This window comes from Mugil cephalus, chromosome 3, assembly GCF_022458985.1.
Source record: "Mugil cephalus isolate CIBA_MC_2020 chromosome 3, CIBA_Mcephalus_1.1, whole genome shotgun sequence".
In the NCBI taxonomy this organism is placed as follows: Eukaryota; Metazoa; Chordata; class Actinopteri; order Mugiliformes; family Mugilidae; genus Mugil; species Mugil cephalus.
In genome coordinates this window covers 3,375,157-3,400,943 of record NC_061772.1, presented here as the reverse complement: position 1 = coordinate 3,400,943, position 25,787 = coordinate 3,375,157, and the positions used below count along the sequence as shown (strand labels likewise).

At 40.0% G+C, this 25,787-nt stretch overlaps 2 protein-coding genes across 2 annotated transcripts in view; one reads left to right on the top strand and one right to left on the bottom strand.

The window, feature by feature from the left end:
• LOC125005386 (mucin-2-like) overlaps nt 1–17,619 on the top strand; it is a 52,516-nt gene extending 34,897 nt beyond the window's left edge. Inside the window, exons 37-59 of the mRNA XM_047580719.1 lie at nt 639–694; nt 1,785–1,852; nt 3,779–4,026; nt 4,771–4,942; nt 5,126–5,370; nt 5,506–5,689; nt 8,399–8,633; nt 8,858–9,030; nt 9,124–9,193; nt 9,409–9,530; nt 9,645–9,676; nt 9,767–9,938; nt 10,538–10,633; nt 11,095–11,135; nt 11,508–11,845; nt 11,902–13,087; nt 13,195–13,819; nt 13,882–14,186; nt 14,515–14,613; nt 14,898–15,026; nt 15,112–15,151; nt 15,282–15,402; nt 17,244–17,619. Coding sequence (XP_047436675.1) covers nt 639–694; nt 1,785–1,852; nt 3,779–4,026; nt 4,771–4,942; nt 5,126–5,370; nt 5,506–5,689; nt 8,399–8,633; nt 8,858–9,030; nt 9,124–9,193; nt 9,409–9,530; nt 9,645–9,676; nt 9,767–9,938; nt 10,538–10,633; nt 11,095–11,135; nt 11,508–11,845; nt 11,902–13,087; nt 13,195–13,819; nt 13,882–14,186; nt 14,515–14,613; nt 14,898–15,026; nt 15,112–15,151; nt 15,282–15,402; nt 17,244–17,445 — 4,959 coding nt within the window. The 3' untranslated portion in view covers nt 17,446–17,619. The remainder of the gene's footprint in view (nt 1–638; nt 695–1,784; nt 1,853–3,778; nt 4,027–4,770; nt 4,943–5,125; nt 5,371–5,505; nt 5,690–8,398; nt 8,634–8,857; nt 9,031–9,123; nt 9,194–9,408; nt 9,531–9,644; nt 9,677–9,766; nt 9,939–10,537; nt 10,634–11,094; nt 11,136–11,507; nt 11,846–11,901; nt 13,088–13,194; nt 13,820–13,881; nt 14,187–14,514; nt 14,614–14,897; nt 15,027–15,111; nt 15,152–15,281; nt 15,403–17,243) is intronic.
• Nucleotides 17,620–17,677: 58 nt separating this feature from the next.
• Nucleotides 17,678–25,258, bottom strand: LOC125005053 (toll interacting protein). Its single transcript, XM_047579998.1, has 6 exons — nt 25,086–25,258; nt 21,661–21,810; nt 20,727–20,909; nt 20,458–20,610; nt 19,582–19,666; nt 17,678–19,335 (listed from the first exon to the last, which is right to left on the bottom strand). Exons 1-6 carry the CDS (start codon nt 25,116–25,118, stop codon nt 19,112–19,114), a joined length of 828 nt encoding a protein of 275 aa, XP_047435954.1. The 5' UTR covers nt 25,119–25,258; the 3' UTR covers nt 17,678–19,111.
• Between the last annotated feature and the right edge of the window lie 529 nt (nt 25,259–25,787).

Here is a 25,787-nt window from a genome sequence, read left to right as displayed (position 1 = left end):
TGTTGCTACTACAACTACTCAAACACCAGTAGTCACTCAAAGGGAACTACAAGCAAACCTGGAGAAACAACACATCAGGAGAAACAACTGTTGAGGTCGGAACAACAAAGCCTCCGACGCAAAGACACTGGCCAGTAACTGTATCAACCACAGCGGTTGTTGAAACCACAACCTCAGTGGCAGGACAGACAACAACCAGTCAAGAGACCACAGTTGTTACATCAAAACCCTCTGTTGCTACTACAACTACTCAAACACCAGTAGTCACTACAAAGGGAACTACAAGCAAACCTGGAGAAACAACCACATCAGGAGAAACAACTGTTGAGGTCGGAACAACAAAGCCTCCGACGCAAAGTACCACTGGCCCAGTAACTGTATCAACCACAGCGGTTGTTGAAACCACAACCTCAGTGGCAGGACAGACAACAACCAGTCAAGAAGACCACATTGTTACATCAAAACCCTGTTGACTACACAACTACTCAAAACACCAGTAAGTCACTACAAAAGGAACTACAAGCAAACCTGGAGAAACAACCACATCAGGAGAAACAACTTGAGTCGGAACAATCAAACTCGCAACAAACTACCACTGCACAGTAACTGTACAACAACGTTGTGAAACCACAACCCAGTGCAGGAGACAACAACCAGTCAAACCACAGTTAACTCGAGAAACCTCTGCCTACACGTATCAAAACACACAGTTATACACAAGGGAAAACATACAAGCCAAAACTGGAACACAAAACCACAACTACAGTGAAAACAATGTAACAGTGGAAACAACGAACACGTGAAGCAACCTACCACCAGTATGTAACACCACAGGTCTAGTGAACACCAACAAACAGCTGGCAAGCAAACAACACCAAAGAACCACAAACTGTTGACAACAAAACCCTCAGCTTAAACAACTACAAACACCAGTAAGACAACTACAAAGAACTACAAAACCCTGAGACAACAACCAACAGTCAAAAAGTAAACAAAACTGTGGAACACAACAAACCAACACATGGACAACACGACAGAACGGAACAACCACGTGGAGAAAACACATCGGCAAGACTGACAAAACCATAGCCACAATCGTAACAAAACGTGTTATAACAAACCGTAACACAAATACAAACGGACAACATAACTAACAATAAACAATCGGAAAAACTGAGTGGAACAACAAAGCCTCGAGCAAAGACCACTGCAGTAATTATTGAACAAGGTTTTGGAACACAACCTCATGCCGAATACAACACAGTTAACCACTTGTTAACAAACTATCACTACTAACAACCACTATTACTATACTAAAACAACTAGGACAAATTTAAAACTGGAAAACAAATAGAACAACAACGTTGAGTCGAACAACAATCTACACAATCCACGCCTATAACCATGCATAACAATGTTACACATACTCAGTCAGGACACAACAACTAAAAACACATTTTATAAAACTCAAATAATACTATATTTTAACTACTATAATATCACAGGATACAACAACAACTGGAAACAACTTCAGGGAAACAAGTTTGTCGAACTAAACCTCATAATAACAGCACAGTTTTACAAACCACTAAATAGTTGTCACAAATAATACTACTATGGGACTTACAAACATTTACAAATACACATTTAAATACAACTTTTAATTAATAATTAATTTAAATCTTTCAACTTTTCACAAATATCTACTAATCATTGTAAATAACAACTTCGGAACAAATTTTATTTACTACAAACTTCGTCTAACTATCATTCATCAAACTAAGGTTTCACCACTTTTTTTCACACTTAACATTATGTGTCTGTACTGTCAACGGAACTTCACTTCATCCTGGTAGGTTGTTTTTTTTATTTACTTATTATTTATTTACTGTTATTTTCTGCTTCAACAAATATATTCCTGTTTATTCATTTATTTTTTTACTTTCTAGATCATTGTTTTTATCTTAGCATCTAACATATTTTTCTTTCTTTTTTGTATATTCAAGGATAAATACATTTGTGAGTGATTTTTCTATTTTATTCCTGCTATACATGTGCAGCTTGGTTTTTTGTCATTATTGTAGTAAAAACATTTACATATAATTCATACAGTCAACTTAACATACAGTACCACTTAACTGCAGTAGTAACAGTTAAGAAAATATTTCTTAATCCCTGAATATTTTTCTGAAATACTAGAGTAGGAGACAGTAGGAGATACCAAAAAATTCATAATTTGAAATGATGATGTCATTCATGATTGCTTTCTTCAGATGGTCTTCCTATACCTAACCATTTGTATCTTGTATTTCAGTTGTACTAAATTGTGCCTCATACTCCGTTATGTTATCGACAATGCCAATTCACTCAGAATCTTACATAAAATAGTAATAATGCAGTAACTGATTTTTTGAAATTATAAATTAGGATTGATGTGCAAAAGAGTTGTATTTTTTTTCAGTTAATTGATCTGTTGAATAATCATTTATGTATAAATTGACAACTACCTACCAAAACATAATAGAAAATTTTCTTATTAAAGTCATTACTTAGACGTAATGATGACATATTTTAACATGCTAGCCATGAATGAGAAAAACACATCTCAAATTTGAAGTTTTATCAAATGATACTACTATAATTGTCTTTATTAAGTATGATCAGGCAATATGTCACTATATTCTGTCATTAATTAACAAACACAGAATATGATTGTGACTTGTACTGATTGTTATTGGAAACTCACCTGTTTGTAGAGGGTCACCATTCATACTCAGGTTTTTGGCAGGTTTGAACTTCTGGTCCTGCTACTGCCCTCTGCATGACAAAAACGTTAACATCAAGAACTGTCTGGGTCTGAGTTTAATGAATTTTAACTTTTAGCTAAGGGCTTTTATTGTAAACATTGCGACACATTGAGTATTCTATACAAATAATAAAAACATGTGTCAGTAAAACACAGTACAATGCAGACTTCAAAATGACAACATAGTTGAATCAACATCTCTCTCACTTACTTAAAACAAAAGCTGACTACCATAACCTTGATGAAGTTAAGATTTAGTGCAGGACTGCACTTGTTCTCACTAGTGTACCTAATGATTTGGCAAGTGAGCATAAATCAAACAAATAAATAAAATAAAGTTGAAGACTTTTAATAAATCATTGACATATTATTATCTAATAAAATACTGTACATTCATTAAGAAAGTAACTATATTTACAATTTTCAAGTCAGGTGATTTATAACAAAAAATATACATTTTTTTTGCTAGGGTAGATTACTATGGGTTTTCACAGCTGTTCCTCACTAAAGTAATATTTTATAGGCCTACAGTGTGTCTGGAGGCACACAGAATTTGGAAAAATATTATCCTTTCTTCACTTTCTTTTCTCAGTTGATTAAAAAAAGAGTGAATCAGAACAAGCCAATTAGATCTGCATAGAAGTCATAAGAGGACAAGCATTACCTCAGCAAGTCCTCAGCAAGTGTGTTTTGTTGCCAACAGCAGCTCATTTGTGTTGTTAGCTGGAGACACTGAAATAGTTAATTGGAACAGGACTGAAAGCAGTTGCATAGAATGAAATGATTCTGTGCTTTGTATTTTGTATCTTGTATCTTAAACAAGAGCCATCCAGGGAATGTATGGCAGTTACTTCAAAAATATATAAATATATAATATAATATGTAATATGGAACCTTAAAATAAAAATGTTTCTGTGTCAGTATGAGTTTAATTTTGTGCACTTAACCATTACCAATCATCTGTTTTTACAGGGGACTTGGTGTACAACGCCACTGATGGTTTAGGCTGGTGTTACGTTGCATATTGCAATGCATCTTGTAAAGTTGAAACACAATCCAGTCCATGTCCCACAACACCAACACCCACTATTACTACAACGTTCAGTACCACAAAGGCCACAGTTTCAAGCTCAGTTCCTCCGACCACATCTATTCCCACCTCTACTTCCCCTTCATCTACAACTAACCTGGACTGCACAGATGTGGATCCATCAAGAAAGGTAAGATATATTTAAAATGAATACACTTATTCTCTCCACATCCCAATGCCAATGTATCAGTTTGTTTAGATCTTTATTTAGTGATGCCACCCAGTATAGTAGAAATCAAGCATCACACAAAAAAGACAAAATCAAACAAAGCCCATTTTAGGTGAGGGTAAGGGTTAGCTGATGTGATCCTATAGAAAAAAGAAGAGACAATCAGAGGAATTTGTCATCTACGTCAGATAGTTTATTCACTCTTCATCTTAAAGCATCTGTTCGTGGAACGGTCTCTGTTAAAATGATTGTGCACACTGTCAGAGCACAAATTCACATGCAGACCTTCTAATTACATTTTGTTGAAACACCACAAACTGTAAATTTAACCCAGAAATCACCATTTAAACATTCACTCTTCTCTGCTGATCGTTAAACTCTCTTCCAGTCTGTCTATACACAGATGAGCTACATGATGTGACAGAGATTGTGTTTCAAACCTAAATGTGCCTAACTGAAAAGCTCACGTTTTATTTTTTAGATTTTAAACAAAACGCTCATTCAATGTTCAAACTTTCAAACTGGACAGTACAGTAAGGCACTGTTATGATGACACATTATGTAACTGCAGAATCTTGCTTTTCAGAGATTTATAATGCCGCAAATAATGATGTAATTGTACACATTGTCACTGCTGGATTATTAGTATATCCAGTAATGTAAAGATTCACCAGTTGACTGGCTTGCTTTTTAAACCCTATTTAGAATGGACAGTCCTGGAACAATGGCAACTGCACCACAGCTACATGCATCAATGGCAATATCACAGTGGCACGTAGTCCCTGTACCACGCCTCCTCAACCTATCTGCGCCAATGGACACAAAGTTGTCAAGGTCTATGATGATGACGGCTGTTGCTTCCAGTACGAGTGTGAATGTAAGTCGAAAAATGTGTGATAACATGACTTCACTGTGTTAGTGTCTCTACTGTTCATTAAATAAATCATTGTTGCACTGTGAATTAAAAATGCAGGCCACACATAAAAAGGGTGTATGAAAATGGTAGTTGCTCTCTGTCAGCTCCTTTCATTTTTATACTTATGTCGTTCTCATCCTACAGGTGTTTGTGCTGTCTGGGGTGGATCCCACTACATGACATTTGATGGAAGCTCATATACTTTCAATGAGACCTGCACTTACTACTTGGTCAAAGAGATTATCAGAAAATATAATCTGACAATAATAGTAAACAATCATTACTGCGACCCGTTAGACAGCACATTCTGTCCCCAAGCTCTCAATGTAACATACCAATCCTTCGAGGTAATCTTGACCCAACTGGCGGTTTCAGGAATCACCAATGCGGTAAGCAGTGGCTCAGAGTGAGAAAAACAAAAAGCCGTTTTAGTGTCATTATCTCATCGCATGTAGTATCATACATAGTATCATAACTGGTGCTTTGTTAGGTTCTCTAATGTCTATTGTCTCCTTGTCCTACAGGCGTACGTGAATCAGAAACGTATCTATCCTGCCTATAGCAACGATGTCCTGCGCCTCACTAGTACAGATATGTTGATTACATTGGAGATACCCGAGATCAGCACAAAAGTGATCTACAGGGGCACCTCATTTACCATCAGCATTCCTAATTCCCTCTTCGGGGGAAACACAGAAGGACAGTGTGGTGAGTTACCAAAATACTTACCTCGCTGATCTTTACAATAAACCCTAATGAGTTAGTAAACCAAACGATAGAGTGGGAGAAATATTTGACTGTCACTTCTAACCAGGCGCCATTTCAGAGCTTCCACTTGCACCTACCTCTCTTCAAGACTCTTTGCCCATCCCTTATGTGCTTCCAGATAACTCATATTTTTGTGTTGCCAGTTACACTGTTAATTTAGATTGTTTGCGCAGCAGCATGACACCCAAACAGCAGAATGAATTTACCTCCACGCATGATAGCTGCAGATTACCTGATACTGAATATTCTTACATTAAACAGTAGGGGTGTAACGATTCATCCACTACATCGATAAATCGATTTATTTTCCTACGATCCAACTACATCGATCTGTGCTCGGCAAGTTGGCCTTCCGGGCGACATACATCGATCTAATATTGATTTAAAAGGCAATCAATCGATTGTATCGATACTAGGAGATTAGGCGTTGGATTATGATGTCAGAGGATCCGCTTAGAGTATTTACTTGAGAAACACTGTAAAACTGGACAAACTAAATTTACAAATTAGTTTTATATACCGAAAACACTGTTATACAAATATGCGTTAGCTTACGGCTAACATTAATGGCAAAATGAATGTATATGCTAATGCTAACATTCGCCTTCACATCGCCTCGCCTCTCCGACTCGTCCCACACACAGTGACGTGAGCAAAAAGAAAACAACTCGATGAAACGTTGAATAATTCAACGTGCAGCGTCGGTCATGTGGTGTTAAACTTCTGAGCTATAATAACCTCGTTCTTTATTGATAAACACTTGAGGAAGTTTAAAAGAGGACCTGTAGATTAAGAACCCCAAAGAGTAGATACTGAGCATTATATTATCTGTTGGCGGCCCACCACTCCTAAATGAATGTAGAGAAAACACTGAGTAGGTATTTATTTCAGTCACACTAGTTTATTTTTTGGCTAAAAGGTTACTGAATCGGTTTCAAGTTACTGAATCGTCTCGGATCGTATCGTTCTAAATCAGGCATGTCAAACATACGGCCCGCGGGCCGGACCCGGCCCGTTGGATCATTTAATCCGGCCCGGCATAAATTTCTGAGTATGTCAAAAAAAGAAGCGAGTCTCTAGCTAATTTCTATTAAAAGTTGTTATTTTTTAAAATAAATACAAACCAAATGCTCCCTCCGGCCGCTAGAGGGCAGTAAATGTGTAAAAGCGCTCACGTCAAGCATGCGGCACTGACACGAGTTAGTCACAGGAAATAAACATTCGCAACGTGATGCGTCCAAGTAAAAATAAACCGGCAATCTTGCTTCACCATTCACCACTACTAAACAAGTTATCGGTCAACACACCCTTCCCAAAATGGCACTGTCAAAAAAAAGAAGAGTGGACACGGAGTGCAGAGTTTTCCAGGAGAAATGGACCGAGAAGTATTTATTCACAGAAGTGCATGCAAAAACAGTGTGCTTGGTATGTAATCAGCAAGTTGCAGTGTTCAAAGAGTTTAATATTCGGCGCCACTCATCATAAAGACAAGTATGTCATATTAAAGACAATTAATATTGTGCAGTATATTCTCAACTTCAGTAGGCCCAGCCTAGTAGTTTGATCTGATGTAGTCTAATCCTATCGCCCATGCACTACTATAACTTATTTATTTATTTTATTTTATTTTGTATTTCTTTTTTCATTTATTTCAAAGCAGTATGACAATAAGGGCGAAAATATTTTTTTTCATAGCTCCCACTTGAGTTTGTTTAGTGTGGTGAGTTGGTTCAGGTGTAAAACTGCATTCACTCAACTGTTAAAATAAACCAGTTGTTAACACATTCACGGCCAAACATGAAAAATCATTTTTTTCCCATTGTTTTTGAATAAATGTGTTGTGCTTAGAAAAGATCCCTTGTCATCCGTGATTATAATATGTAGGGTAGGCTACAAATGTAGGCTGAATGATAAAGCATAGTACTGAAAAACAAAGCTAAATATTTGGAGTTGACATTCTTTTACTGATCCGGCCCACCTGAGAACAGAAAGTCTGGATCCGGCCCCAGAGCCAAACTGAGTTTGACATGCCTGTTCTAAATGAACCAAAATCGAGATTCCCAGGTCTGTAAAGGCATTTAATTATTTTTATCATAGTGCACTTTTTATGTGTTTTTTAATCATGGGATGGAGCTTGTTGAGGATTTACAGCATAAAGTCTTCACTTCCATCTCTCTGTCTATACTAATAAATATAGTGATACTGTCCTGCCTTCTGCAAGTCTTTCGGAGCAGTACAGTTTATTTTCAAATTTTGAATTTCTGTTAATTTTTCTTCAACCTAGAAGTATGATAGTGATAGCTGTATAATCCTTCAGGTTTTGGGGGTTCTTACGTTTTTGAATGGTATGTTTTTGAAAGTAAAGTCGATATGTTTTCCCCCATGGGAAGGAATATTGATTTGTAGATGTGGATTTAATTCATACCTTAAAGCACAACCTAAATTCTAAAGGAAATGGTTGAAAGCCACAAATTCCATTAAGCTTATGTATTTCTTAGCAACAAATCAGTTCAATTCATTTCAGTTTTATTTATATAGCGCCAATAACAATACAAATCGTCTCAAGACGCTTAAATCAGTTCAGAGCAGAGCTGGTTCTAGCATGAGTTACATTGCTCTGGTTTAATTCTGTTTCCTCTCCTTTTCCAGGGACCTGTGACAACTCCCAGACCAATGACTGCCGTTCTCCAAATGGCCAGGTGGAAAGCTGCTCGGATTCTGCAAGTCAGTGGAAAGTCCTTGATATACCATGTGCTGTCACCCCTACCACCACCCCTACCACCACCACTACCACCACAACTACAACAGTATCCACGACCACTACAGAACCATACACAACGCAGCCCCCTTGCAAACCTCCCATCTGTGATCTCCTAATGGAAAGGTAGAAGGAACCACAATATAGTCAAAAACCTGTCTTTCTGTTCTTCTTTCTTTCATAAAAGGACAGTTCCATAAATTTACCAACACACAACAGAGCATTTTATGCTGGAACAGCATGAATTTTGCACCAGTTTGTGATGAACACAATAAGTGTAGCTTTTGTGTTCAAACACTGTTTGTGGAAAGTTCTCTGATCATTTTCCTGATATACTGTCCCCCATCTAGTGTATTTGCACCATGCCACTCGATCATACCCCCTGGACGATTTGTGACATCATGTAGGGACGATATTTGCAACGGTAACAATAAAACCTGCTCCAGCTTGGAGGCCTATGCCACTGAGTGCTCTCTTGAAGGAGTCTGCATTGACTGGAGGAATTATACTGATGGGCTGTGTGGTGAGATATGCAGATTATACTATAGAGTGCTAAGCATTTTAATATACTTAAATACTTAATATACCTAAATCTTTTTTTCTTTTCATTTTACAGAACACAAGTGTCAAGGCAACAAAGTGTACCGAGCCTGTGGCCCCTCTGTAGAGCCCACATGTAACAACAGGTGAAGTGTTTCTCGGGAGTGTAATGTTTTCCATTTGTATTGTTCCATCTGTTGTAGATGAAGCATCAACTTATAACATGTAAAATGCCCCTAAGATTGAATGGATGTTTGGCATTAAACAAGCTTTGATCAGTGAATCATTTAACACAAGACTATCACAAGTCTTGATTAGAAAGATAAAGATATATTACTTCTTCTTCCATTTTTCACTTCAGATACAACCAGAAGTTCCAGACAGAGGAAGATGGATCTACTAGCAACACCACGGAGGGTTGCTTCTGTCCAGAGGGCACCACCTTATTCAACACAGTCTATAAGACATGTGTTCCTGACTGTGGTAAGACAAGATCTACTGAGTCATATATTATATACAGGAAATATTTTGCCAGAAAAACATTAGCTGTCACATCTATGCAGATATGTACAAGTACTGTGTGTGTTTGAATTTCAGAATGTGTTGGACCCGATGGGGATCCCAAAAATGTGAGAGCCATTCCTGACAGTATATCCATGCACATATATGCTAATAAAGCGTGAGTCGTGTGTCTGAAATGACTGCTTTCTCTTAACCAGCCTGGTGACACGTGGGAAAGTAACTGTGAGAACTGCACGTGTGACGTGGATTCCATGGGCATCGTGTGTCGGCCTGTGGAATGCCCAACATCAGCATCAGTCCCAACCTGCAGCACTCCTGGCTACGAGCTGGTCAACAAAACAGAAGGCTGCTGCACAACACAATTATGTGGTGAGCTGGGACCAGTGACAGAAGACACAATCAGATTCAGCACACTGTATATGATGTATTTTAATAATGTGAAAAAAAACTCAGCAATGGGATTTCTGCCACAAAAGTATTTCTCAAAATTATTAAACCATTTATTTAAGAAAAAAGTTCTTCCATCTTGCTGACATGCTTTCCTTCTATCTGCTGTCAAAAAGCTACAGACAAGCTCAGAGAAAGGCAGAGGAAAACCAAGCTTGCTGCTTTCCCTCGTCTGTCTTTTCAAACCATTCTAGCCTGATGAATTTATCAATTTACAAAGTTAGTCCACCAACCACAGGGTTTGATCCCCAGTACATGGGCCATGTACTGCTGAAGTGTTCTAGAGCAGGACATTGAACCCTGAGTTAATCCTGGTGCTTGGCACTACTGCTACTACTACTACTACTACTACTACTACTACAACAACTACAACTACAACTACTACAAGACCATTAAACAGTAACTCCTCAATTAAGTCTCTTGACACCTTGCAATAGATAGGTTCTTTAAATTATTAATACTGAAGGGAAAACCTCCATATATGTATGCTGATAATCACCTCATATTTTTCTCCTATTTAGAGTGCAATAGAAACACTTGTCCTTCTTCTTCCAACTGCTCGTTGGGCTTCCAACTTAACATCACCAACGGTATCTGCTGCCAGTCCTATGAGTGTGGTACGTGACTATTAACCTATCCTATCTACTTGTATGTGCTGAGATAAGAAGCACTGCATATGTCCCGAGGGAACTTATCACGTGTTATCAAGTGTTGTAACATTTATCTCAGTCCATCAAGCTCCTCTTCCCGGTTAGAAAAAATAGCTTTACATATGACCCAAAGTATAAGCAACATCACAAACGTGCATAGAATTATACAAAGAAATTTCTATTTATGGTAAGGTAGCTCGGAAACAATCCTAATCCTGCTGTGTAGAGTCGTCAGAAGAACACAAAAAAGAAAATGAAAGTAATTCAGATTTTGTCCAGGGTTCGTAGAAAATTAAAACTAACTTGTGTTAAGGGCTTTTCTAAACAATGATGTCTAAAGGTACACTAACAGAGGATCTTAGAACACATCTCTTTATTAATTCAAACAGTGGTAACTTTAGTCATGTCTCTTTCTTTTGCCTCTGCAGTTCCTAAAGGTGTCTGTGTCTACAACATGACTGAGTACAAGGTAAGCATATAGGCAGCAACTCTGGCTCCCTGCATCTATATGGGTGACATAATTATGCCAGAACATTAGGTATGATTACATGAATGTTTGTGAGTTGCTGTTTGACCTACAGTCACTGATCAGAATAAACTATACTGTAGCGTTAAGTGTTGATGGCACAGAATAACTGAAATATTGTCCATAATTAGTTACTTGTCAGCCAGTGTGACACCTCCAGCTATGTTTGCACAGTTAGGGCCACTCAAGGCTACAAGACACCAATGTATCTAAGTGTTCCTGCCCTCAGAAGAAATTAATTGTTTTTAAAATACGGATATTGATGCTTGGGAGTATTAATTATAATCATAACATTGAATGTATATAATTTTATAGCCTGGTGCCAAGATACCAACAACAGATACAACATCAGAACCACCAATAGAAACACCGATTAAAACAGAAGCAACAACAGCACCATTAGGAGCGGGACAACCGCCAACAATGATAACACCATCGGGAGCGGAACAACCATCAGAAACAACAACAACAACAACAGCACCATCGGGAGCGGGACAACCATCAGAAACAACAACAAAAACAACAACAGCACCATCAGGAGTGGGACAACCGTCAGAAACAACAAGAAAAACAACAACAGCACCATCAGGAGCGGGACAACCATCAGAAACAACAACAACAACAACAACAGCACCATCAGGAGTGGAACAATCGTCAGAAACAACAAGAAAAACAACAACAGCACCATCAGGAGCGGGACAACCATCAGAAACAACAAGAAAAACAACAACAGCACCATCAGGAGCGGAACAACCATCAGAAACAACAACAACAACGACAGCACCATCAGGAGCGGGACAACCATCAGAAACAACAACAGCAGCACCCTCAGGAGCGGGACAACCATCAGAAACAACAAGAAAAACAACAACAGCACCATCAGGAGCGGGACAACCATCAGAAACAACAACAGCAGCACCCTCAGGAGCGGGACAACCATCAGAAACAACAAGAAAAACAACAACAGCACCATCAGGAGCGGAACAACCATCAGAAACAACAACAACAACAACAGCACCATCGGGAGCGGGACAACCATCAGAAACAACAACAAAAACAACAACAGCACCATCAGGAGTGGAACAACCGTCAGAAACAACAAGAAAACAACAAACAGCACCATCAGGAGCGGGACAACCATCAGAAACAACAAGAAAAACAACAACAGCACCATCAGGAGCGGAACAACCATCAGAAACAACAACAACAACGACAGCACCATCGGGAGCGGGACAACCATCAGAAACAGCAACAGCAGCACCCTCAGGAGCGGGACAACCATCAAAAACAACAAGAACAACAACAACAGCACAATCAGGAGTGGAACAACCATCAGAAACAACAACAACAACAACAGCACCATCGGGAGCGGGACAACCATCAGAAACAACAACAGCAGCACCCTCAGGAGCGGCACAACCGTCAGAAACAACAAGAAAAACAACAACAGCACCATCAGGAGTGCAACAACCGTCAGAAACAACAAGAAAAACAACAACAGCACCATCAGGAGCGGAACAACCATCAGAAACAACAACAACAACAGCACCATTGGGAGCGGGACAACCATCAGAAACAACAACAGCAGGACCCTCAGGAGCGGGACAACCGTCAGAAACAACAAGAAAAACAACAACAGCACCATCAGGAGTGGAACAACCATCAGAAACAACAAGAAAAACAACAACAGCACCATCAGGAGCGGGACAACCGTCAGAAACAACAACAGCAGCACCATCAGGAGTGGAACAACCGTCAGAAACAACAACAACAACAGCACCACCATCAGGAGCGGGACAACCGTCAGAAACAACAAGAAAAACAACAAAAGCACCATCAGGAGTGGGACAACCGTCAGAAACAACAACAACAGCACCATCAGGAGCGGGACAACCGTCAGAAACAACAACAACAGCACCATCAGGAGCGGGACAACCGTCAAAAACAACAACAACAACAGAACCATCAGGAGTGGAAAAACCTTCAAAAGCAACAACAACAGCAGCAGCACCATCAGGAGCAGGACAACCGTCAGAAACAACAACAACAACAACACCATCAGGAGCGGGACAACCGTCAAAAACAACAACAACAACAGCACCATCAGGAGTGGAACAACCTTCAAAAGCAACAACAACAACAGCAGCACCATCAGGAGCAGGACAACCGTCAGAAACAACAACAACAACAGCAGCACCATCAGGAGCGGGACAACCGTCAGAAACAACAACAACAACAACACCATCAGGAGTGGAACAACCTTCAAAAGCAACAACAACAACAGCAGCACCATCAGGAGCGGGACAACCGTCAGAAACAACAACAACAGCACCATCAGGAGCGGGACAACCGTCAGAAACAACAACAACAACAACACCATCAGGAGCGGGACAACCGTCAAAAACAACAACAACAACAGCACCATCAGGAGTGGAACAACCTTCAAAAGCAACAACAACAACAGCAGCACCATCAGGAGCAGGACAACCATCAGAAACAACAACAACTACAGCAGCACCATCAGGAGCGGGACAACCGTCAGAAACAACAACAACAACAACACCATCAGGAGTGGAACAACCTTCAAAAACAACAACAACAACAGCACCATCAGGATCAGGACAACCGTCAGAAACAACAACAGCACCATCAGGAGTGGAACAACCTTCAAAAACAACAACAACAACAGCACCATCAGGAGTGGAACAACCTTCAAAAACAACAACAACAACAACAGCACCATCAGGAGTGGAACAACCTTCAAAAACAACAACAACAACAGCAGCACCATCAGGAGCGGGACAACCTTCAAAAACAACAACAGCACCATTGGGATCAGAACAACTTTCAGAAACAACAGTGGGATTTACATCAGGGGAGACTTTCAAACCTGGGCCCTGCCAGGAATGTTACTGTGGCCCCAAAGTCGATCCTGTCACTCAGCTGAACATCATTACCTGCAAACCTGTGGTCTGCAACACAAACTGCTCTGAAGTAAGCAACACACACACACACATCTGGCAAATACCCTTAAGCGTCACTCTGGGAACAAACCTGCACGTTGAGGATACAGGGAGCCTTAGTGGCCTCTGATTTGGAAGACTGTTCAAGCTAACCCCGATTGCTGGGCTCATGTGTGATGTGAAGGATCAGGTGACAATAATACAGTTTGAAAACAAGAAAAAGATAAATCCACATTCACATTAAGGAGATATACATTTATGCAACACATTCCAGCATGCTCAAGTGTTGATACTCATTTCCTTTCAAGCCAACAAAGTTGTTTTTATTGTTATAATTTTCCCCGTCTCTTGCCCTGCAGGGTTATGAGTACCAGACTGTGCCTGACAAGTGCTGTGGGATGTGTGTTCAGAAGAGCTGTATTTTCTCCTCACCTAACAATGGGACAATATATATTGAGGTCAGTACTGCAGCTGCATTTTACCTCACAACAGCCAAGGCATTTAGAAAAGGCATATGATCTGCAATTAAACATGTCATTTGATTCAAAGCTCATAAGAAACATGAATGAACATTTTAAAAAGGTATAAAGTACAAGAACGTATTATTCATAGCCGCATCAAGGTGTTCTAGTTTATTCTGGCTGACTTTATCTACTAATGGTATTCAGGCATGCTGTGTTTGTAAGATGTATCATTTTATGTTTGATGAATAGCTAACGTAACTCTGCCCATGTTGGTACAGGTCAACAGCACATATATAGACCCTGGCGACAGATGTGTGGAATATACTTGTGAGAAGATTGGTGGACTGCCTGTCACCAAGGAAACAAAGACTTCTTGTCCTGCTTTTAACCCCTTGGATTGTGAACCTGTGAGTTTATCAAATCTCCACAGACAACAGCAGGTCCACTGACCATAATCTAACACTCAACTTTAAACATGTCCTCTTCCTCCAGGGTACTGAAACAACTGATGCTAACGGATGCTGCAAATCCTGTAAGTTATATGAACAATGGCTAAATCCTAGGACATGAATAATTTTTAAGAATGGAAAGTTCAGTTCGGTAAAGCGTTAGTGTGTGTGTGTATGCCTGTGTCGGTGTGTAACAGCTGTCGTGTGTTCCAGGTAAGGTAAAGAGTGTCTGTGAGGTCCAGAGTACGCAGACGGTCATCGATGTGAACAACTGCAAGAGCCTACAACCGGTCAACATAACATCCTGTGCTGGGCACTGTGGGAGCTCGTCCATGTGAGTCTATGTAGCATCACATTTGAAATACAAATATAAATAAGAAATATATTGTATACAGTGTTGTGAAAAAGTGTTGTAGGAATTGCCCCTTCCTGATTTCCTAGTTTTTGCAATTTTGTCACACTTAAATGTTTCAGATCATCAAACAAATTTAAATAGAAGACAAAGTAACACAATTAAACACAAAATACAGTTTTTAAGGTTTTTATTATTAAAGGGAAAAAATCCAAACCTATATGGCCCTGTGTGAAAAAGTGGTTGTTCCCCCTGTTAAAACATAAATTGTAGTTTATCACACTTGAGTTCAATTTCTCTAGCCACACCTGTTCTCTATCAAGAAATCATTTAAATGGGATCTGCCTGACAAAGAGAAGTAGAAAAAAAGATCCTCAAAAGCTAGATGTCATGCAAAGATCCAAAGATATTCAGGAACAAATGAGAAAGTAATTCAGTCTGCATAAGGTTAGAAACCCATTTCTAAAGGTTTCGCACTCCAGTGAACCCCAATGAGAGCCATTATCCACAAATGGAGAAAACGTGGAACCGTGGTGAACCTTCTCTGACAACTCACCCAAGAGGTCTCAGTGTTCTTGAATCCATCATAAGAAATAGACTGGGTTAAAATGGCCTGCATGGCAGAATTCAAGACTGCTGAGCAAATAGAACATAAAATCTCATCTCAGTTTTGCCAGATAAAACATCTTGATGATCTTTGGGACCCTTGGGAAAATACTCTGTGGACATCATTTTACATCTGGTGTAAACGTAACACAACGTTTCAGAAAAAGAACACCATACCTGGAGTAAAATCTGGTGGTGGTAGTGTGATGGTCTGGGGCTGTTTTGCCGCTTCAAGACCTGGAAGACTTGCTGTGATAAATGGAACCATGAATTCTAGTGTCTACCGAAACAATTCCTGAAGGAGAATATCCAGCAATCTGTTCATCGCTTCAAGCTGAAGAGAACTTGGGTTCTGTGGCAGCATATTGATTCAAAACACACCAGCAAGTCCACCTCTGAGTGGCTGAAGAAAGACTAAATGAAGACTTGGGAGTGGCCTAGTCAAAGTCCTGACCTGGGTCCTGTGGCATGACCTTAAAAAGTTTGTTCATGCTGGAAACCCCTCCAATGAGCCTGAATTACAACAATTCTGTAAAGATGAGTGGGAAATAATTCCTCTACAGTGCTGGAAAAGACTAATTGAAAGTTATTGCAAACGCATGATTACAGTTGTTGCTGCGAAGGATGAAACAACAAGTTATTAGGTTTAGGAGGCAATCACTTTTTTCACACAGGACCATGTAGGTTTGGATTTAGTTTTCCCTTAATAATAAAAACCTTCATTTAAGAACTGAATTTTATGTTTACTTCTGTTATCTTTGACTAAAATTTAAATTTGTTTGATGATCTGAAACATTTAAGTGTGACGACTCGAGCACACAAAAAAATCAGGAAGGGAAGAACACTTTTTTAACACTAGCTTTCACAGTAGTTTTAGTCATCTCAGGTGAAATTCAGCTTTCTTACCTGTGAACAAGATACAGCACTCTGCTACCATCCATATGGCTAGGGATAGTGTCAGTTGGCAGAAAACCAGTGGACTGATGATATTAGGCTGATCAGGTCAAACCATACTATGAACACTAGGCTTCCATAAGAATGATCATCCAGTTTGAAATTGGCTGAGGAATTTTGATAAGCAAGAAGAACCGTAAGAGCGCAATATGGAATAAATGTTCAAATGTTAACGCGACTTGAAACTCCTCATTTATGTACTTCCACTGTTGTCGCGACCAGTTGCGAAGATAAAAGCTGTCTTTGTGTCTTTGTCTATATAGATATTCTGCCGCTGCCAACAGCATGATACACCAGTGTGAGTGTTGCCGGGAGGCCACCACCAGTCAGAAGCAAGTAGAGCTGACCTGCGCTGATGGAACCACGGTCCAGCACAGCTACACTTCAGTGGAGACCTGCAGCTGCAGCCCAACAGAATGTGTGCCGGGGGCAACATCTGCACCAAAGAGGCGCAGGAGACGCTGATCACTTACTGATCGTTTGACACATGGCTAGATGTAACCTTATTCTCGTCAGGCTTTATTATTTACAGCCCGACATGAACTCTTTTTCAGTTTCACAATATACCTCTGTGATTTAAACTCTTTTAAACTTACCTTTTCCTGGTGATAATGATTAAAAATATGTCTGCATTATAAACATTTGTGTCAGCGTTCTTTGTGATGTTTGAGGGGAATGAATGAACATGAAACTTAGCTCTCTGAGGAACATCAGTGTATTCTAAGCGAATGGCAAAACATCTTGTTTCACAAACACTTTGACGACAGTCTGACATTTTGGAGGGCACAACCTCTCAGAAAAGCTTTCCATTCCCACGCCTGCAGCGGCCACACGGGTCCTAAAATGTCGCTTGTGTCAGAAATTGAATAAATTAAAATTAACTTAAAATTTGGGAACTGAATTTAACAACAAAGTGCCAGAACATTAAGATGCTGTATGAGAACAACAAAAGAACAGAATCATATGGCATGACGTTTTAAAAATCTCAACATCATTTGTTTTAGAGTGAAAAAGGAAAAATCACAAGCCGACAAATCCTCTCTTAAATGAGACCTTTGGCAGACAGCAAATAAACAACAAGCTTTGCAACCTATAAATGTAAATAGAAAGCATACATACAAATACTATAGCTGCAAAGACCCCAAATCAGTGTTTTCTCAATTTCGGGAGACGTAGCTCCTCAATTATTCTGCTCGGGTCTTCACTTTACCTTAATCACTGTGCAGGCAACAAAGTCTTGGCATCCTGTTGAGCGCTGAAACATCACAGTTAATTTCACATCATCTTTACACCCTTAATTATTGACTGAAAGGTAATAACATTAAAGCATTGCAAAGGAATGTTGTTCTCACTGTGAAAGACGACTCAGAGTCGTGTGGTGTTCAGAAGGGGTATTTCTTCTAACTGGGTCATTCATTCATTCATTCATTCTTAATTCTCTTGTTGCTATATAATTCTTTATATAATTTAACACGTCCACAATGATTCATTAGAATTTGAACGCAATGAACATTTTACAGCCATATATGAAACTGAACTAGTTCACTGCAACTTACTACAGACAAGTGCAAAAAAAAACCATTATTAATTAAAAAAAAAACACATCACAAATGGAAGATGGCCAAACACCGGATGGTGAGGGGCTACAGTAAAATACTGTGGAAATGAAACTTTCAACGCAAAACTATCCAGGCCAGGAAGATTTACAATATCCATGAAGCATCAATCCAATAATGAGTTTGAATCCCGACACAACCCTTAATGATCCTGTCAGCACTTACACAATTTCCCAAATTACATCTGAAACAAATATAACCAGTGACTTCTTAAAACCAAAGATGGAAATCCTATCTGTGATGCCAGTCTCTGCTGAGAGAGAAAGCAGTGTGTCCAAGCTTCCTTTGTACTGTTTGGCTAATAAGGACTCAGTAAAGGAAAATGTATACTTGTGACTACCAACTGGTGGAGCTAGCATGAGCAGATGTGACTGCACAGTATATGTGAGCCACAGAGTAGGGAACAGTGTGTGTGCGTTTGTAAAGATGGTTCTCTGTGAGTTAAGAATATTTTTATGTCTCTGTGCATGCATGCATATGTGTTGGTAAGTCCACGTTCAGACTGCCCTCTGCAGTTAGAGCTCCTCAGCCATCTGCAGCAGAGAGTTGATGGCAGCGTCTTTGTTGCCCTGCTGTGCGTCCAGTACGGTGCGAACCACCTCCTTATCCAGGTTGGGGAACATGTCTTGCAGAGCCTTCAGGTCCTCCTCAATGCAAACTGGGCCATGCCCCCCCATAGCTGGCATGGCTGTTGGCATTGCCATGGGGACCATGCCCTCATTGTAGACTGCTGGCACTCCTGGCAAGACAAGAGAAAGTGCTGAAGATTTGAAGAAGCAGAGGCTTACAAGGAAATACAATCCCAGTACTGTAACACAGACTCTGTCTTAGACAACTAGGCATCAACTATCAGATGATGTCCAATAGCATCATCTGGTTTGTTACAGCTCAAAATAGCTTACAGCCACAGAAGGCGTTACACATGGCTAAGGTGGTGAGCTAGGTGGAACACACATTCTCATGTGTTTGTGTGTGTGTGTCTGACCTGCAATGGGGACGTATCCAACTCCTTGCTGATACACAGAAGGCATTAGGACAACAGGCTGAGTCATCATACCTGCTGGTAAAGACTGGGACAAAGAGACAAGACAACACATTAACAACTGGTTTTAACATATAACACGATTCTTGGTGGCACCACATCCTGGCAAACTTTGCTACGGCCAACAGTAAAATCCCTCTAGCTCCTCACTTCTCTCAGTTGTGTCCTTCCTTGCATTTGAGCTCCCTCTAGTGGCAGGAAGAGATATAAGATAGGGCAGGTAACTGAAATGGGGTGTTGTAGAATATGCCTGGTTTGGTTCACAATTAAAATACGGGAGCAATACAAAAAGTAATAGGTATAATCTTCACCTGCCAGTTCAATACATACACTAGTGAAAGTACGCTCCTGCCCTGAGACCCTGCCCTGTTGTAACAGCATCAGAAGGGTGGTAATTCAACAGAACTATCGCCATTTTTCACAATGGTTTTCATTATAACTTGTGCTTCCTCTCGTCTCTCTCCTCTCAACTGTCTCTCTCCAGCTCATATCCTCACAGAGGGGTGCTAAAACACAAAGACGATATTCAAGCAAGGGAAGCGAAGATAGTTTTAAAACCTCTTTAGAGAACACAGGTTGCTGATGATTTCTATCTATAAGGATACTTTGCCTACAACGCTGTCTATCCAAAATGATACATTTAACAGACCGGACCATCTTTGATGCTGAAAGAAGGAGAATGATTTCTACTAATGCCTCTGTTTTTTGGTTGTTTTTAAACTTCCTGTCTACAGCGGACAGGAAAGTGGAAATGACCACCTTTACATATATATAGCAAATACAGACTGCTAAAGGTTAAATGTAATTAAATGTACTTACAGCAAAAGACATCACCAGGTTGATCATGCCCTCCTTGTCGTCACCCTGTCTGCCACTGAGGCTGAACCATTCATCCACCACGTTGCCCTCCCTTAGGCCTTCAGGGATGGTGACATGTGTCCATGCTATCCTATCATCCATAGAGAACGCTCTCTGCACATTAGCAAAAATAGCAAAAAATAAACACCTTTTTACACCACTGCATGTACTGTACATGTCTATCATGTCCATGAAGATTCCCAGCTCAGAGACCTCCTCCCGCTACTCACCTCATCAAAGATCTCCAGGTAGAAAGAGTCCACGCCGGGAGGCACCGTGCACTGGATCACCTTGTTCCAACGAGGATTCTTGGCTCCGTTGTGAGCAGTTGGCGTCTCATAGACTGCATAGCCCAGTCTGATCCTACAGTACGGATCCATGCGGGTCATCCCATAGTTTTTAGCCAGCTTGGCCTACAGAGTGAAATAAACAAGGCAGCTTCAGTTAGGAGGGGCATTCAGTTCAGCCTGTCTGTTTATTTCTGTGTATCGTGTACCGTGTGTAGAAGCTTTCTGCCCTTCATGCAGAATTGCTTTTCTTGAAATATCCATAACTGTTACAATAATATATATTGTTTTTATACCAGACATGTGTGTAGGATTTAAAGGATTCAGGGAGCTCTATTAGCACAAATGTTTTCATTACATGGGGAGCAGGTCCTCTTTCACAAACTGGCCATGTTGTGCCCTTAGACTGTACATAAAGATAGACAACCCCTCTGTGACATCACTCATAAGATTGTCGGGGGGAAAAACAAACAAACAAACAAACAAACCAATTTCTGAATATTGCCTGACATTACCTCCACCTACTAGCACTATTAGCTAACCACTAGTGGCTAATTAGAAAATGAGCAAAGAGGTGGAGCTGAGATGCAGAGATGACCTTTCATGGAAAGTGTTCGGGCTCTTGGTTCCTAGAATCCAAAACTTCAATCGTATTACAATTCGTCGTGATATAAAAAGTATAAAGCACAGAAATAATACTTAATATAAAGTATATACAGTACTGTATATATTAGGTACATAAAGATATGAGTACATAATGTAACAAAAAAAAAAGATGCTAGGTTGGCTGTTCAGTGTGGTGTTTGCATGTTCTCCCTGTGTCTGCGAGGGATTTCTCCAGGTGCTCTTGCTTCCTGAAACAGTTCAACTTGTTTACCTGGACCACGGTAATGCTGAGTCGGCCTACAGTTCCTACAGAGCCACCATACTGCAGCTGTCGGGCTGCCTGCGCATCCATGTGGACCTGCTGCTGCTGCTGAGTGGGAGTGATCCGCAGGAAGTCCTGGGGAAGCTCTCCAATATACACCTACACCGACACACAACACGCACACACACACACATCAAATTAGACCAGAGAATGGCAAAACAACCTCAAAAACAAACATGTGAATTTCAGGAATTCTGATGGTTTAAATTATAAGTATTCATGTTTGGTGACTTTATGAGAGCTGGTGATATACAGCAGTTGATGTCTTCTCTGGGGCTCAGCTCATTTAACACAGACTAAAGCAAATTATGCTTTGGTCTGCTCCATATCTATGCCACGCCAGATTCTGACCCAATGATGACACCATGGCTCCATAGGAAAAGACTCTGACTAAACAGTTCAAACCCATAATGATGATTTCTTATATTATAAAAACAACAAAAACAATTGCAACAGAGGCTATTGGTTGACAAGCTAAAATTCTATATACGCAACTGGACTACAACTACAGTTATTGGTCTTCACAGTACCCAAACACCCAGAGTGTTGTTAAAAGAAGAGGTGAGGCTGTATACCACAGGTAAGCATGCTCCTGGAACAACATTTTTATTCACTAAAATGTGTTTGCTGTCATCAAGTATATATCTTCCATAAAGCTTAATTTTTAGTGATATCTTTGTATGTTTATGTCTTCATGTAACTATAATCTAATTAATATATAATCTAAAAAAAACTACACACACAAAGGTAAAAAAACAAAAAATCCGATGAACTACTGACACAACTCCTATGAACGTCACGCAAGTCTGAAGTTACACGTCCTCATGATTACGGCCAATAGTCGCCTCCTTATGTAAGTCATGTGCATGTGATCAACAGAATGTGTTGAGAATGCTCACAATGGTTTCTCCCTGTTTGGTGACATGCCTGGACTGATACTACTCCATGTACGAAAGCTTTCCACAGAATCACTAGATGATAGTGATGGACCTACTTATTATTATTTTCTTCTAAGGCTGCTGTGTAAGTACTGCAGCATTTGCCACATTGATTTCTCCTTAAAACTGTGCTGAAACTATTTATTGAGCTGCCAACGCCTGATGAGGTCAGAGCCTAAATCAGATCCTATTAGTCACTCAGAGCCGGGGATATAGCAGGTGGCTGATCACATTTCCTCTTTTACATGGACTGTACTTCATGAGTGAATTCTACTTCTTACAAGCTGATTAATGGTTCAAGCCATAGAACATTAATGAGAGACAAGGAATCTTTGGCCTCACTTCTGCTGTCATGGTGTAACTAGCAACTAATATGGAAAGATTAATAGGCTTTTGTTGATGTTGGTTGGAGCAGCATATACACTCAGTGCTGTACATCAATACTATTACTACTGATTTAATGTGCAGTACCAGCCAAATGTTTGGACACATTCATTTGTAAGTTACATTGTAGATTAATACTGAAGACATAAAAACTACTATAGTCACCAGGAATGGTCTGGAACACTCTGGGAGGGGTTCCCAGAGATGCTGAGCACATGTTGGCTGCTTTGGTTTCAGTCTTTGATCGAACTCATCCCAAACCCTCTTAACTGGGTTTAGGCCATGTGATAGCAGAGGGCAGGTCATCTGACTCAGCACCACATCCCTTTCCTTCTCAGTGAATAGGCTTTACAGCCTGGAGGTGTGTTTAGGGTCATTGTCCTATTGTAAAATTAATGATAGTCCCACTGAGTACAAAAACAGGTGGGATGGCACGTTGCTGCAGGGTGCTCTGGTGCCTTGAATTTGGAGTAAATCACCAACAGCTAACAGCCCCACACCATCACATCTCCTCCATGATTCATGATGGGAACCACACATTTAGAAACCATCCGCTCAACTTTGCTGTGTCTCACAAGGATGTGGAGCCGTTTCTTGGTCCAAGCAACTCTAATTCTTGCTGTGCTTCCTGAGTAGTGGCTTCCTTGGAGCAATTCCACCATGAAAGCCGGATTCATGTCGTTTACTCTGACCAGATAATGCTGAGATGTGTCTGCCACATGAACTCTGTGATGCATTTCTGTGTTGTTAATCTGTGGTTTCTGAGGCTGGTAAAGCTAATGAATTTATCCTCTGCAGCAGAGGTAACACTGTCACATTTGATGATTTTTGCATTTTCACTTGAGGATACATTCAAAGTTCTTGATACAGGTGCACCTGTTCACTGAAAACTATTCCATGTGACTACCTCATGAAACTGAGAGAATGCCAAGAGTGTTACTATTTAAGATAGAAAACATATTCTGGTATGTTTAACACCTTTTTTTGCGTACTACATAATTCCTTGTGTTCCTTTGTGGTTCTAATGACTTCAGTATTAATCTACAATGTAGATGAACAGATTAAGATTAATAGATATGACTTTGTGATGCAACACCTGCTACTATGATTCAACTACAGATGTTTCCTTTACATAAAGGAATGAACACATTTCTATTCAAAAGACATTTCACACATTAAGTTTTTCATCATTATCATCTAACTAGGCTAGAGGAGAACCATAAGATGGTTTTACAAAGAAAAAAAAACTTGGTGAGTGGAAACAACAACAAAATAAATCAATATCAGGGGTGCAACGACCAATCAACCCCAGGGTTCAGTTCATTTCATAGTGTTGGAGCAACAGTTGGGTTCGGTTTCCTGTGGGGATGGGGAACATGGCATAGTAGGGTCTCACCAATGCAAATAACACTAGACTCATTTATAATAATAATAATAATAAAAAAAAGATAATAATAGATTCAATTAACTTTATTAACAGCACGCATTACCTTCACACAGCTAAATAAACAAAATACAAAATATTTTAGTACAAAAATAATGGCATGTTTGGGATGCCAACTCGGCTGATTGACAGACAATACTTATATTACATGTTTTAGTGACACGTCAATAGCCATTTACTCTAAAAGTACCTAACCTGGCCTGAATACATGTAGTCAGGCCTCTGAGCAGAAGTCCACGTTTGTTCTCAAAGACAGACTGATCCGTTTATCTACTCGGTTTGATGCATATTTATTTCCTTACGTGTTCACTGACAGTTTGTAATTAATCATAATAACAGTCTGTATAAGGCAGCAAGCGTAGGCAACCTGTCGCTTAGCCTCCTGGTGTAAGACGACCATAACTCTACTTATTCTCCTTAATCGAACACAATTCGTTGCACAGCCTACACAAATGTCAGTATCATAATTGCTGTGAGCTATATCAGTGTGGAAGTAAGTGCTAACCAACTAAGAGAGGTTGGTAAACTCCAGTCCAGACAGCTCTTTCCTTCCGCCTGGCTGTCTGCCTGGCACTGACTAACAGCTGGATTGAGAAAGAGTGCGCTACCTGTCCCCTCTGGGTGCTGATGGTAGTCGCCATGTCGTCTCTTCTGTGTCTGGGTACTCAATCTTCGACTCTTTAGTCTTCTTAAATCGCCTGCGTTTTAGCAAATCAACAACAACAACTGCTTGGATTAGAGTTTGGCCCCGGAAGTGTTGCTACTCTTCTTCTACTGCTCTACTTCCTGTGTGTGGCAGATCAGACGCAGATATGGTGATTTGGCGCCCCCCGCAGTCTAAATCCAAGTCATATTTGAAATGACATTTTTTTAGCAAACACATTGGTATTTGTACTGATATTGGATAGATAATATATAAATTCAATTTTACATCCCTCCCTCGGCAGATAAGACGACAGCCTGTGACAAGATCCACGCCCGTGTTGCCATGCAACAGTACAACCGTGGACATTGTTTTGTCCACTATTTCTGTAATTGTTTTTCATAATAATAATTCTATGCATATTTTGTTTACTACATTTTCTATTTTATCTTACTAGATAATACAGTTTTCTCATCATCCAGACAAAGTACAAGCAAAACAAGATGAAACAATATCAACTGGACTTGTGGGTTTTCTTGAAAATGTTTCTCAACTCTGTCTAAGTAGCTTATTCTATTCTAAAAGACTGGGGGCTTAAGTGTGCATTATACACTAAACCAAGGCAGGCTCCTGTCTTTTACTCATGTTATTTTTCAACGCATTACTA

Excerpts from the sequence above, each read along its gene's own strand:
- LOC125005053 (XM_047579998.1), bottom strand. The coding sequence starts at position 25,118 with ATGGCGACTACCATCAGCACCCAGAGGGGACAG. Across the intron at positions 20,910-21,660 it reads TCAGCATTACCGTGGTCCAG|GCCAAGCTGGCTAAAAACTA; the intron begins GTAAACAAGTTG and ends TTCACTCTGTAG. Across the intron at positions 20,611-20,726 it reads ACCTGGAGATCTTTGATGAG|AGAGCGTTCTCTATGGATGA; the intron begins GTGAGTAGCGGG and ends GCTAATGTGCAG.